General features: G+C 41.3%; 1 protein-coding gene across 3 annotated transcripts in view; it reads left to right on the forward strand.

Moving 5' to 3' along the window:
• The window catches only part of Egfr (epidermal growth factor receptor), a 196,663-nt gene that overhangs the window by 143,907 nt on the left and 37,293 nt on the right, over positions 1-15,463 (forward strand). For all 3 annotated transcript variants that reach the window (XM_048339589.1, XM_048339590.1, XM_048339591.1), the window contains exons 7-15: positions 890-1,031; positions 2,657-2,773; positions 3,502-3,628; positions 3,744-3,817; positions 5,053-5,143; positions 6,787-6,986; positions 8,044-8,176; positions 10,349-10,439; positions 12,624-12,781. In XM_048339589.1, the coding sequence (XP_048195546.1) occupies positions 890-1,031; positions 2,657-2,773; positions 3,502-3,628; positions 3,744-3,817; positions 5,053-5,143; positions 6,787-6,986; positions 8,044-8,176; positions 10,349-10,439; positions 12,624-12,781 (1,133 nt within the window). The remainder of the gene's footprint in view (positions 1-889; positions 1,032-2,656; positions 2,774-3,501; positions 3,629-3,743; positions 3,818-5,052; positions 5,144-6,786; positions 6,987-8,043; positions 8,177-10,348; positions 10,440-12,623; positions 12,782-15,463) is intronic.

A 15,463-nucleotide genomic window follows, 5' to 3' on the forward strand; every position in this document is an offset into this window, starting at 1 on the left:
CTCTGTCTCCCTCAAACAAATGATCTGACCTCTCTGTGCCTCCATTTCCTCCCTTGTTAAGTGGTGTGAATATCATATCCATCACCATATCTGGCCTATAGTAAGCACTAATATTAAACATGTGGTATCGTTGCAATAGAAGTAGCATTACACTGTATTTTTCACTTAGTTCTGTTATAGATCTAGAGAGTTCACGATGTATGACACCCAACCACCACTGTGACTTGTCTCTGAGGGCATGACATTTGGGTCTCCTGATCCCAATCCATCTGCTCTATTTAGAACAGCTTTGATGCCTCAGACATCACCTCACTCCCCCTCAACTCCCCTCCCCCCCCCCAAAGGAGTCTTGAGACCTTCCCTCTTGAACAGAACTTTTTAATAAAAAGAAGCCTGGTGCCTCCATGAGGGTAAACGTCACTTGGTAGTTGCAAGTCAGGAGCATCTTGGAAGCCCTGAAGATATCAGGGCTGGTAGATGGATTGATTCCCAAAGTCAGCAAAAATGTGGTGAGATACTCTCTGGCTCCAGAAAAGGAGGTCCACTCCAAGCTGAATTCTAGAACATTGTATAGTTTCAAAGAAGGAAAGATTCTTAAATTCTAAGGGCTGGACCCAATCCACAGGGATTTTGACTTGGTTGATTTGACTCATTCTCCTGACAATTGGGACATTATGCTTAAGAACAAACACATCCAGAGCAAGGCCTTTCTGACTGTACTGACAGTGCTTTGCCTGATAGTTCCATTCTAATTGACGCCTGAGCACTGAGAACTCCATGCTGAGCTGCTGAGCTTTTTTAACCTGAAATCCAAACAGTGCTGGGCTTCATTCATTTGGGCACCAGTGTCTTTACTCAGCTTGACCAGGAGTTGTCTCTCCTATGACAGGTCTGCCACAAGTTTCGAGATGAGGCCACGTGCAAGGACACCTGCCCACCACTCATGCTCTACAACCCCACAACCTACCAGATGGATGTCAACCCTGAAGGGAAGTACAGCTTTGGTGCCACTTGTGTGAAGAAATGCCCTCGTGAGTTCTCATATGGGAAATTCTTTGACTGCTCTATGACCTCTTTCATGCTCTACTGAAGACCTAGATTTCCCTGGCATGGTCAATCTTTGCCTATGATTGCCTGTTGTAAGGCAGGTGACTATGCCTATCCAGATGTGTACATGACAGGCCAACTCACAGCCCCAGAATAGACTGAAGCTGCCTCTGGCAGAAGGGTCTTCTCTATTCATGGGACAGTGTTATGCATCCCATGAATAATTTTTAAAGTTTGTTTTTAGTGTCACTAGTGGCCCAGCTGCATAACAGGAAAAATACTTCTGGCCTCCACCCCCAAAACTGAGAGCCAACAGTAGCATCCCAGAGGATTTAGTTGTGTGATTTGATACAGAACCACAGACAACCCCTCAACTCACCGTTTGGGTCTTTTTAACAGACAGAGAGGTTAACAAATCTACTTTCTAATTGGTGAAACTTCTGATCAAAGTTGTGCCTTTTGGGAGTATTGCAGCTTTGGTTTTGTCTTGTCTTGGTTTGGATTGGTATTGCTTGAGTTCTGCTGCTCTAATTAGTCATAAACACCAGTCTTGGGTGACATTGATCAAGATGAGTTATACTCATAATCTGACTTGTTGAATTGAAACCCCTTTGTAGCACTACTTAAAGGTAGTAATATAATTTTAAAAGTTAAGAAAACTTTTTTTATTTCTAGAAGGGAGACGAAGAAAAATTTGTAAGCTAACAACTATGAGGAGAAACATTTTTCCTGATGGATTTGTATGGGTGAAAAAATTTTAATTGTGTAAAGAAAAAAAAATACACAAATAGAATCACCCATTGTAAGGTAAATGGCAAGCCAAGATAAACTGGCCACAATTATGATACAGAAAAAGCTTTGTGAGAAAATGCAATAGAGTTTAAAATAGGGAATACTCAGAGTCTAAAATGACAAAAGTATACATTCACAGAAACACAATTATACCAATGTCCTGTAATATTTTACAGAGATTGAGCTGAGGAACTCATGGAAACAAAGGGGGTTTCTCAAACATAATTTAAACATAAATACTAACTCAAATAAGCTAGCTTAAAGGGGAGAGGAGGCCAAGGCAGGGACTGAGGTACCTGGCTAAGATACAGGAGCAGGTGTTTTTGTCAGCACTCAGCACAGGGACACTTTGTCACACCACACACAACCATGGAGGGGCAGAGCTGGGCATCAACACAAGAGTGAAATGTTCCTTCAATTGTAGCCACTTTGGTAGGAGAGTAGGTTTTGTTTAGGTTCTCTCATGTTTAATGAACACTCCATGATCTGCCTCCTGAAGACAGATCCTGCATAGGAAACTGGGCTTCAAGGAGATACTTTAAGCATGGGGACATAAGCAATATGTATTTCCTCCTTTCTACATCTATTCCATGCCTGAGGTGAAAATCTGTATTTATCCAGGTTGCTATCTTAAAAGCTCTTCAACTCAATTCTGTTCTATTTGTAACCTCTCATTCTTTGTCCTCAAAGTAAAGTCAACAGAAGGATCAAGAACCCTTTTCATCAGTCCCCATAAAGCAAGACATGAGGATTTTTAGAGAGGCCAGGACCACCTGCCACTACCTTCATCACCTTCCTTTCATTGTCTCCTCCTTAGGGAACTATGTGGTGACAGATCATGGCTCATGTGTCCGGGCCTGTGGTCCTGATAACTATGAAGTAGAAGAAGATGGCGTTCGCAAGTGTAAAAAGTGTGAAGGGCCCTGTCGCAAAGGTAGGGAGTCCACAGATATGGAAATGCTTTCTTCTTTCACCCCATCTCTAAGTCAACATATCTTACTCCTCTAGATGGAAAAAAAAAAAGCATGCCAGATACCTGCAGCTCACACCAGTAATTCTAGCTACCCAAGAGGCTAAGATCTGAGAATCAAGGTTCAAAACCAGGCAGTGGGGCAGAAAAGTCATAGAGACCCTCATCAACAATGGACTACCACCCAAAATTCAGAAATGGAGCAATGGCTCAAGGGGTAGAGCACTAACCTTGAGCAAAAAAAGCTCAGGGACAGTGCCATGCCCTGAGTTCAAGTCTCGGAATCAGCACCAAAAAAAAAAAAAAAAAGAAAAGAAAAGATAAAGGTGCAAAGCCAGGTTTTAAAGATACAAAAAGGCAGAGAAGGTTTGGCTTGAGCTCTGTAGTAAGAGTGGGAGTAGAGGCGTATTTTCAGCACTAGGACTTCCCTGGGCAGAAAAGGAAAGATGAACAGTCATCCTTAGGAGTAGCCAGACATAGCCCCAGTGGGACCCAATGAAGAGAATTTGAACCACTGAGAGCTATGACAAGAATAGCATCTACTTTTGCCCTAATAACACCAAAAGTCCTGTACCTAGAGCACTGGACAGGGGCTCATGGGACAAGATTCCCTTCCTGCTCCCTTCTTTTATTAGGAACCCTTATATTCTTAATTCGACAAATATAAATGGAACAAATATCTCTCTTGACAGTTTGTAATGGAATAGGAATTGGTGAATTTAAAGACACACTCTCTATAAATGCAACAAATATCAAACACTTCAAAAACTGTACTGCCATCAGTGGAGACCTCCATATCCTGCCAGTAGCCTTTAGAGGGTAAGTAACTGCTGAATTGCTTGTGTAGAGAATGATGAATGGAGCCTGTTGTTTCGTTTTGTTTTTTAAACTAGGACAGATTGTTGATTAACACTCTTTCTGCTATTCATTTCAGTGACAACTTCACCCACACTCCTCCTCTAGACCCAAAGGAACTGGATATTCTAAAAACTGTGAAGGAAATAACAGGTTTGTACTGAGACATCCAGTAGTATAAGTAGGAAATCAAAATTTTGTGGACATTTTCTTTTCCCTGGGCATAAAAATACAGCATCTGGTTGGGCACTAGTGGCTCATGCCTGTAATACTAGCAACTCAGAAGGCTGAGATCTAAAGATCAAAGTTCAAAGCCAGCCTGGTCTGAGAAGTCCATGATACTCTTACTTCTAATCAACTACTTAAAAAACAAAAATTGAGCTGTGGCTCAAGATGGTAGAGCACAAGCCTTGAGCAAAACAGGTCAGGGCAGTTCACAGGCCCTCAGTATAAGCCCCATCTCACACACACACACACACACACACACACACACACACGCCACGCACACTCACACCAGATCTTCTGGCCAGGCACTGTTAGATCATGCCTGTAATCTTAACTACTCATGAGTCTTGAGATATAAGGATTGCAGCTCAAGGCCAGCATGGGCAGGAAAGCCCATGAGACTCTTATTTCTAACTACTCAAAAAGCAAAAGGTGGCATACACACACATACACATATGCACAAACACAACTTCTGTAATTCCATTAATAATGATTAAGTTCTTTGATAACTTTCAAAAAACGCACTTTTCTCCATGTGCAAGGACACAACCAAGCCACCCAAAGCTGAGGCCATTTACAACTTGGTATAGACAATATGTAATCCTTTGTTCTTCCCACCTCAGACCAGCAGCGCTAATGGCCCAGGGACTTCACTGGGTAGAGAGAGCAATGAGGAACAAGATGAGGGTTTATGGAGGCCTTTAGGACTCAGAAACTAAACTTCAAACTTCCATTTGTGGAACCATGCCTACCACCCGAGTTCTTCATTTTTCATCTCTTAAAAAGGAAATAATTCAACTTGAATTGAATAACAAGATTGAAAACATTTAAATCACTGTGTATGTGGTAACACCTTGATAATTGGCAGCTCTAGTCAGAGCAGGAGCCTGTTGAGGATGATGAGACATGAGGTCACATCCAAGTATAGGTGGGACCTGGGCAATGTGGAAGGTGCAGAGTTCCATAGCAAAGGAACGATGCTGTTCCAAACTTCTGCCTTGACTTCATACATCGGCAGAGGAGAATTTTTTAAAACTCCAGTTCAGGCACATTTTCACATTCCTGCTCATATGATAGGCTCCAGAGAATCCTAGACTGTCTCTTAGAAATAAAAGAATTGTCAAGTAGTGTGTGTCTGAGTCTTTCCTCTTCTGCCTTTCTAGGGTTTTTGCTCATTCAGGCTTGGCCTGAAAACAGAACTGACCTCCATGCTTTTGAGAACCTAGAAATCATACGTGGCAGGACAAAGCAACAGTAAGTTGACTTCAACTGAAACCTGTTAGGTTATTGTCTGGCTTTTCACTGGAAATTTGACTTGGAGGAGAATTGCAGAAGTAGCACCGAGTTCCCCTACATCCTCAGTAAGAAGTCCAGTCACGGCAGACCTGTTACTGTGTGGTTACCTTTAGATCCAGCCTGTGACTCCCCCACACCATAGGCCTTCCCTGTAAGAAAGACCCCCAGCCTACTTCCTGTTATTTGGACTTACCTGGGGTGTCTGATTGTGGTGAGAACCCCGGCAGTGATGGTTGCCGGTCTCCTGCATAAGGCCCCTCACTTCTCTGGCACCATGTTATAGGAGAAAAGAAAGTGAAGAGAAAAGGGATGGGAAACAGAAGAGCTAGAGGAAAAGAAGGAGCTACTGAATTATACTTTACACCTCTGTCATTAATCACCTTAATTATCAGCTTCTTCATTCAATTCTGTTAACTGACTCATTCATCATTCTGATGTCAAATGAGCTTCCTACAAATACAGATCTCATTCCTGTGGTTTCTTATCAGTTGCAAACAACAACTCAAGTCTCACCTCACCCCTCTACCCTTATTTCACCCCAACCACATACAAAAAGTGCAAGGTTTTCTGTGCTCTGGCTTTACCCAGTCTCCTAGCCCCATTCACCAGCACTTTTATGATCCAGCAGCACCTGGTGACTCTCAGCACTCAGCCTATGTCTTTTGTGATTCCGAACTTATTTCCCTTTGTCTGAGTAACTTTCCGTTATCAGGTCATATAGTATCAGGTCCTATATCATATAGTGATTACCTTGTAAAGTCTTAGTAGAGTATTGGGTAAGAAGACAATGTTGCTGGCCCTGCTGCCCAGATTTTCTCCCTATCTTAGGCATCATTGCTCCGGGAAAGCCACCCTTGCCAGCCAGCCCTCTGCAGAGCTGCTGAGATGTTTTGGCTGCAGTGGTGATCACTATGGTTAAAATTGTCTATCTGGGTTCAAAGAATCTGCTAACCAAAAGTTCCCTATGAGAAGACCTGTATTTAACCTTCATAGGATTTTGGCTCATGGCACCAAAAATGTTTGTTCACTAAATACATAACTAGATAGATGAGTGAATACAAGGATGGACAGAAAAACAAAAATCTCTGAAGTACATTTGGGTGCTCAGATAATAAGAACAAGTTCTCCATTTCCAGACCAAGTAAAACTGTAGGAAATAGGGCTGGATATGGTGGTGTACACGTAGGGTCCCTGCTACTCTATAGGCCAGCAGGACAGCTAAGTCAAGACCCTATCTGAAAAAATAAATGAAAACCAAAAGGGCTGGGGCTGTAACTCAAAGAGTAGAACAATTGTTTAGCATGAATAAGGCCCTGAGTTCAATCTCCAGTCCCAGAAAAAAAGTAGTACATAAAACAGATTAATGGCATGATGGCATTGATTCATTCTGCCTTTCTAAGTTAACCAAACCTGGGATTTCCTTGAAGGAGTTTAAGAAATCAATTGCTGTTCTAAAAGTCACAATACCTATCTTACACAGTATTCTTTACAATCATTAGAATGTAGCTTGAAGTGTAATCTGACCCAGAAAAGTGAAGCAAGTTTTTAGTGACATGTTATTTTCACCACTGTTCAACTTGTTTTTCTTCTACTCAATTCAGCGGTCAGTTTTCTCTTGCGGTTGTCGGCCTGAACATAACGTCTTTGGGACTGCGCTCCCTCAAGGAGATAAGTGACGGAGATGTGATCATTTCAGGAAACCGAAATTTGTGTTATGCTTATACAATAAACTGGAAAAAACTACTTGGGACTTCGGGACAGAAAATCAAAATTACAAGCAACAGAAGTGAAAAAGACTGCAGTAAGTAGGCACTTTCTTTTTTTTTTTTTTTTTTTTTTTTTTTTGGCCAGTCCTGGGCCTTGGACTCAGGGCCTTAGCACCATCCCTGGCTTCTTCCAGCTCAAGGCTAGCACTCTGCCACCTGAGCCACAGCGCCCCTTCTGGCCGTTTTCCATATATGTGGTACTGGGGAATCAAACCGAGAGCTTCATGTGTAGGAGGCAAGCACTCTTGCCACTAGGCCATATTCCCAGACCCGGCACTTTCTTTTTTGATCATGTGCCGAGTTTATGTGGGTCCTTTCATTTTAGGTAAACTATGAAAGGGACCATTTATGTTTTTCATTCTTTAAGAAAACTAAAATTTGTATATTGCTAATTGTGAAATCGTCATATGAAACTGGTCAGAATTGTATCCAGATGATTCCAATTTCATAAGATAAATTTGCTGAGCTTCAGGCTACTCATCATTTGTAATGTGAAGAACTAAGTTTAGCATTAAGGATTATATTACATTCTAGCAATAGATTACTACCTACAATATAGTTTCTGATGACATGTTTACACACACACACACACACACACACACACACACGGGAACGAGGAAGCAGTTCACACTAACATTTCGTCCTATGATTTTGGAGCCATAACTCTGCTTTTGAAACTGGCCAATGCAACCAGCTTTTACTGGCAGAATAGGGTGTTATTTCTCATGCTGGTCTGGCTCTCCTGGGGTTTGGGAACCTCTCACTTAATCACTTTATGCTTTGGATTCCTCATCCATAATAGTACTTTTCAGGGAATCTTTAAAAATTCTGTATATGAAGTTCCGCATGTGGGACCTAGCACAGAGCAAGTGACCACAAAATTCCCTATTGATTCTATCAGTCAGGTGTGGCATTTATCATCAAAATGCCACCAATGATCTGGTCCAGACAATGGTGGTATCTCACAGAGGAGCCCTATGTCTTGCTATCTCAGATGCACTTTGTGTGTCTAGGCAGAGCACATAGCTCCTAAGATAGATGGTGCCTCTTCTGCCTATTCCATGACGTTGACTCTAATATATGTCTTTGCAGAGGCCACAGACCGTGTCTGTCATCCCTTATGTTCCTCTGATGGCTGCTGGGGCCCAGAAGCCAGAGATTGTGTCTCCTGCCAAAATGTCAGCCGTGGAAGAGAGTGTGTGGATAAATGCAACATTTTTGAGGGGTAAGATGTTGTTTTCGTAGCTCTACTGTTCTTCAGGTTGATTCTTCTTTCTTTTTCATTTGTGGTTTAGTATACTATGGTTGTCTTTAGTTTGTTAGAGGTATTGTTCTTTTTTGCAATTGTTCATCAAGATAAGAAATATGGGAAAGGTTTTGCCAGCCCAAGTGTGTACTAAATCTCTTTTTCCTGAAAATACCTTAAGATTCTCAACCTACACAAAACTCCCAGGACAGACAGAATAATTACAAATGAGTGAAACGGCCAAGAGCAAGTCATTGGCCTTTTCTTTGCAGGGCTACTATTCCTGGTATATGGAAATCTAGTAATACATAATATATTTGTTGGTTAATTTTTGTTTTCTGTATCCCTACCACATGCTGAGTACTGAACAGTCCAAATGACTGTAAATCTAACCAGAGTCAAGGAAAGAAATGAGTCATATGATGTTTGTTGAATGTAGTTTCAGCCAACAAGTACAGCCTTAGATACTCTTAAAATCTTGATATTAATGTAAGGCTTGGAACTGAAAACCAACAATGATGACTAAAATAATTAGAAGGTAGACTGAAGTTCCAAGAAGAAAAAAAAAAGGCTTTCCTTTTAAAACAAAAATTAATCCCCGGGCTGGGAATATGGCCTAGTGGCAAGAGTGCTTGCCTTCATATACATGAATGCCTGGGTTCGATTCCTCAGCACCACATATATAGAAAACAGCAAGAAGTGGTACTGTGGCTCAAATGGCAGAGTGGTAGCCTTGAGCAAAAACAAGCCAGGGACAGTGCTGAGGCCTTGAGTCCAAGCCCCAGGACTGGCAAAAAAAAAAAAAAAATTAACCCCCCAAAAAGCAAAACTTATGATGGAGAAGAGTTGCAGGAATTTCAAATGGCTCTGGGAAATCTTTCATCCTGTTTCACTGGAAGGATGTTGGCTAGCTGGATTCAGAATTCTGTAATGTTTGGATGAGAATGGAAAGACCAAATTCAGTTCAGAAGCTATCATTTGTTGATGGGATCATGAAAATTTGCATAAATGATAGTGCTATTTCAACTTCAAGTAAGCACTTTTGGCACAATCCTTGCTGCTACAAATAGACATTTATATCATTTTTCCCTCTTTCGATCTCATAAGAGACAGAAAAATTAAAATAACAGTATCAGAGGCTCATGTCTTTCTGTTAGGTGTGGAGATGGATAACTGTGGTCCAACAGCATCTGTTTCCTTTGCAAAACTGGCTCTTTAAGCAGAGCATGACCCAGAGATGAACCAAATAATTAATCTGGGTTGGTTTGGTTGAATTTGTGTCATATGTCTAATGAGAGGATGTATGGCCATGTAACAAAGCACTATATTAATTACAATTATTTCAGTCTTAACAATTGCTACAACCATTTAGTCTTTCCAATAAAAATTCAGCTTCTTGCTGCATATCGGTGACTCATGCCTGCCATCCTAACTACTCAGGAGGCTGAGATCAGATGAAGGAAAATCCATGAGACACTTACCTCTAATCAACCACTAAAGAGCCAGAAATGGAGCTATGGCTCAAGCACTAGAGTGCCAGCCTTGAGTGAAAAAATTAAAAGACAGCTCCCAGGCCCTAAAAATCTAGGCTTACTCGTGATGAAAGAAAGAGAAAGAGAGAGAGGAAGAAAACCAGCTTCTTGCTTAACCTTAATCTACATATCATGAGGAAGTTTGGAGATATTCTAGTGAAATTTTACACATCTGTGTTCAGTACTTACTGTTTAGAGTAATAGACTTTGAGTAACTTGAGGTGTCCCTCCTTTCTTTCTTTTCCTGTCGCATAGTGTCATAACCATTTCTGTCCAGCTTCAGTATCTGTGAGGCAGGTATAAGAGAGAAGGGATATCTTATAAGAACTTTTTTCCATATGTGGTTTGCATACCTAATACACAGAAATTATTTCTGTATAAAAATGTAGTAAAGATGTTTTGATTGTGAATGAAGCGTAAAGGCTCATTACTCTGAGAAGCAATAAAGGATTTCATTTGTGAAATCTGTGCATTATATTACATGGTTATCTGAGTGTCCTGACTCTATGACTTTTACCTAATATTATTTTGAATTTCTGAATGAAGTGATTTGTGGTAAGTGTATGTCTCTTAACCTCTCAAGACATGGCATAAGCAATTCCCTTCTTCCTGCTCTCAGGGAGCCAAGGGAGTTTGTGGAGAACTCTGAATGTATCCAGTGCCATCCAGAATGTCTGCCCCAGCCCATGAATATCACCTGCACAGGCCGGGTAAGAAGCCCCTCTGCAGTTACCCATCCCTGCTTCCTGGGGAAAAGCCTTCATAGATTCATTGATGACCCAAATCATCCTTATCCAAGAAGGGCATCCATCCAAGCCCAAGGGAGAGGTGGGAGAAATCTGACTGCTATGACAAAGTTCTTGTGTTTGAGAAAAATCGCACCAGTGCACGTGAAATGCCTTTGTCTTTCCAGTTCAGCATCCCAAGCACATTAAACTGTGTCTGTTCTCTTTTCTGTATTACAGAACAGTCTGTGCTGAGCTTCAAAACCATCAAATCAAATATCAAATTCTTGTGTAATGTTCCACTTAAATTCAAGAATTTCAACAATTTTCCCAGAAAATCCTAGCAATTAAAAATAGCCGGTTGCTGATGGCTCAAGCCTGTAATCCAAGTTATGCAGAAGGCTAACATTTGAGGATCTTGTTCTGAAGCCAGCTTAAGCAGAAAAATTTAGGAGAATCTTGTCTCATGATAATGATCCAGCAAAAGTCAGAAGTGAGGGTGTGGCTCATGGGATAGAGGCCCAGCATTGAGCAAGAAAGCTGAGTTCAAGCTCCCAAAAAAAAAAAACAGTTTCTTTCCTACAATTGCAGTCTTGTAAAGAATGCAAGTGTGACTTCCAGTCACTCTAAAAACAATATCATAATGGTGTTAATTCTTGGAAGTATGTATCTACAGAGCTCTGTTTGGATTTGAGCAGCCATATCTAAATCTACTCATAGAAAACAATTTTCAGAATTTGTCGCTAAAGCAGGCAGAAGATAGCAGGACAAGGGTTAGAGTCTGTTAATGTGACTGGTTACAAAGCAAACCATTCATTTATAGGTTCACATGGCCTTGGATTATATTTTCATCCTCCTCATAAAATAAGTATTGATGCTGAAAGTCTTCCAGCTGCTTGTCTCTAAGTAGCCTCAGCCTTCTAGTGGACAAAAACATGACATCAAAGAAAATAGATAGTAAAGAGAAGACCCTTCCCCCACGGTAACACTTCTGCCCCCTTATGAAGTATGAGGCACACACTCAAGGAGACCAAACACATGCATCTACTGTCCATTCTCTGGTAGCACTTTCCTATGCCACCTTTTGGCCCCTGGAGAAACACTGATGTTGGTTTTCTTAAGTTTGCCTCAGAAGGCCTGTCTTCTCTCAGTACTTCCTCTGAAAATCAGATAAAATATGCAAGAAGGACTGACCAGGGAATAATGAAGGAGAATGATGGAAAGAGCAACATTGATCAAGATGCATTGTACTCATAAGCTGGCATGTTGAATTGAAACTGCTTTGTACAACTGCTTAGAAATAATTTTAAGAAGGGCTGGGAATATGGCCTAGTGGCAAGAGCGCTTGCCTGGTATACCTGAAGCCCTGGGTTCGATTCCCCAGCACCACATATATAGAAAATGGCCAGAAGTGGCGCTGTGGCTCAAGTGGCAGAGTGCTAGCCTTGAGCAAAAAGAAGCAAAGGACAGTGCTCAGGCCCTGAGTCCAAGGCCCAGGACTGGCAAAAAAAAAAAAAAAAAGAAATAATTTTAAGAATTAAAGACAGGAAAGACTAAGCAATAGGCTGGATATATACATGCAAACCAATATTATATTAAGTAGACTTCATTGAAGTATAGTTTCTTTTATGTATATCATATGCATTTATCTTTCTTCTATTAATATTTTCATTTACATTATGAAACTTCATTGACTATGGGGTGAGGTCCTCAGGACTTAAAGAGTGACCAAATAGTAACAGCCATTCATTTAAAGAGTAACCAAATGATAACAATTATACATTGAAGTTTTTGTTGTTTCATTTTATTTGCTTGTTTGTTTAATTATATTTTATTATCTTTAAGTAGTTGTGCAAAAGTTACCATTTTCTACCAGTTTATAAACAGTGCATTTTGATCAGTGTTACATTCTTTTTATAATAAATTATACCACACACCTGAAGTTAGATGTTATATATGATAAGAGTGAGCAGAAAAATCAGAAAGATCTGTACTAAGTAAGCTACTTAGAGTGGTCCAAATCTATCAAGAGCAATCACAGGCTTGTTTCATACTTTAGGAACTTCCATCATATTTGGCTTCTTGTTCCCCTCACACTAAATAAAAAGTAACTTCCATTTTGACCCAGAAGGTCAGCATTCATAAGGACTTTTCTGCATCCTGCTGCAGGGACCAGACAACTGCATACAGTGTGCCCACTACATAGATGGCCCCCACTGTGTCAAGACCTGCCCAGCTGGGATCATGGGGGAGAACAGCACCCTGGTGTGGAAGTATGCAGACTCTAGCCGCATCTGCCACCTCTGCCATGTGAACTGTACCTATGGGTGAGTAGGAGTTGGAGCACTGTGGACAGAAGACCCAAAGCACAAAATGATGCCTCATTTGTAAAGTTGTACTATGAAAATAACTCCCCAATGTGTAGGTAGTAGATTACAGATACCTGTATTTGAATCAGTGAACAAAGGTGTTTTGTTCCCCAGGCCGCAGATTCAGCAGTGACATGTAGAAAGGATGTCTAAGTGTGAGAAGTCATTTCCTTCTGCCTCTCAGAGGTTTCATGCAGAAGGCCTTAGGTGCAGATAGAAGAGAACAAATAATAGAAAGAGAGCAGAGGTCTAGACAACTGCTATCTGCCTTTCCCTGGACTACTAGTTTGGATAAAGACTGGAGTATGTGTGTGTGTGTGTTGGATTTAATAAAAGGTAATATTGATTGGAATCCTTTTAACAATGCAATTTTAAGGCAAATTGACTGTTGTTACCATGTGAAGTAAAACTGTTTTCAGCCAGGCACCACCAGTGGCTCATGCCTATAATCCTGATACTTAGGAAGCTAAAATCTGAAAAAGCACTGGATCAGTTAGTGGCAGCACTCATGATAGTGGTGACAGTGGTTGTATAAGACGGTGTTAACAATAATGGCGAGGGTGATGAAGTGGGAGTAGCAATGGTGATGGAGATAATGGTTGTAATGAGGCAGCATCTAATAATTGAGACGGTGGTGGCGGTGGAATTAGGGTGGTGATTGTAACAATAATGGAGGTAATTGGGGATGAAGTTAACAGTGGTGATGGGTAGGAATAGTGATATTGACAGTGTTAATAAGGTAGTGGCAATGATGGTGGTGGTTGTGATGAGGTATTGTTATGGCAGCACAGACCAGCAAAGATCATGATCACTTTTTAGAAAGGATAAAATAATTTACTGCCAGTGACTAAAACCAGGTTAGCGTCAGAGAGAAGTTCAGATCCCAAGGAAGGGGAGAATTTAGGTTTTATACAAGCTGGTTACACACACACACACACACACACACACACACACACACACACACACACACACAAAATCAGGTCATTAATCAGAAAAATAAAAGTCAGGTAGGGATGAGATCAAGACTCCAAGCCAGGTGTCTAATTTCAAAATTACCTGTGGATTTCCTCTTATCAATCCAGTTGATCCAGAGAGCCCCACCTGGTCTGCCCGAAGCTCACATTCCAATGGACAGCCTCACCTAGCCACATTCCAGCAAAATGACCCTTGTCGGGAACATAGTTACTAGGGAGGGGTAACTGTGTCTACTTGGGTAGTAGTAATAATGATGATGGTAGTGGCAGTGAGGAGGTGGTAGTAACAATGGTAGTGATGGTAGTGATGGTGATGGTGGTTGGGGAAAGCAATGAAGCTGACAGTGCGTGGAAGTGCTGATATCATAAGAACAACAGTGCTGGTACCTATAGTACCTCTGGTAATGATGGTCATGGGGTGGTGATAACAAAGGCAATGGTGATAGGGTGGCAATGACAATGGTGAGATGGTAGTAAAAAAAAAAACAGTAATTATGATGGTAGCAATGGAAATAATTTCAATTGTGACAATTAGCATAATTCATCAATTACCTGGTCAGCCCTTCAAATGTGAACTTGTCTGTCACCCTTGAGTATTACTCACCACAGCTTCCTCTTAGGCATTCCTGAAGTTTTCTAATGTTGTTTTCAGGAACTTCTTGAAACATTGCCTAGGGGTCAAGTTGCCAAGGTGCCATCTCTAAACAGTGTTGCCACTGTGTTCTACTCAACACATGACAGCATGCTATTCAATAGAGATGATCATGAATTATAGGGACAGTGCTATGATGGGTGATATTCCAGTAGGTTCTTCCTTTATCTGTGGCTAGCTCATTAAAAGAATGTCTTGTCTCCCTTCTTGGCTGTTTAAGCTTGTGTTTGGTTTATGAATGAAAGACCAAGGACACTACCAAAGCAAAGCCACATTGTCTGACACCTCAGAAATGTAGAAGAAATGTGGAATCTAGGCCCTCAGAACCAAGAAGAGCAGGGTGTAAAGAAGTTCAGAGCCTGAGGAACAGGAATAGAAAATGTTTAGGACTATCTGGGGATGGGGATTCACTGGTACAATATGTGCTTAGTATGTCCAAGGTCTTGAGTTCAATACCTAGCAAGGGGTGGGGGTGGGCAATAAAAAGGCAAGAGATATTCAGGACCAGATGACACTGTCCAACAAGAGTTCCCCTGATCCTCCTCATATATCTGAAGTGAATTCACTTGTCTTCCACAAATGTTAGTCTCAAAGGGAATTCATTGAGCCTTCTTTTAAACTATCATACTATAATCAAATAATGATGGTCATCTGCCCCCATCTGCAATGGTCGTGTAGTAGCTCATCCTAAAACATTCATCCCTAAAACAATTCTGTCTTTTGCATGAAGAATGTCCCAGTCACTGGGCCACACAAGGCTCCCTGTTGTTTCTTTCTCTCTGGGTCTGTGATCATCATGGCCAGCTCCCAGCCTTGGAGACTGTATCTTTGTTTGTTCGTATCTCTTCCTTTCCTTTCTGCCACTCCTCTTGGACTTCTGGGTTCCCTCTGCCTCTCCTGTCCAGTTTCATTCTTAATAATCAAGGATCCTTTCCTCCTCTTCCATCTCATCTGGAAGTAAGTCCCATCTCAGGGACAGCCGCTAACCCCCCCTTCATCACCAGATGACTGGTC

Source organism: Perognathus longimembris, chromosome 2, assembly GCF_023159225.1.
Source record: "Perognathus longimembris pacificus isolate PPM17 chromosome 2, ASM2315922v1, whole genome shotgun sequence".
NCBI lineage: Eukaryota > Metazoa > Chordata > Mammalia > Rodentia > Heteromyidae > Perognathus > Perognathus longimembris.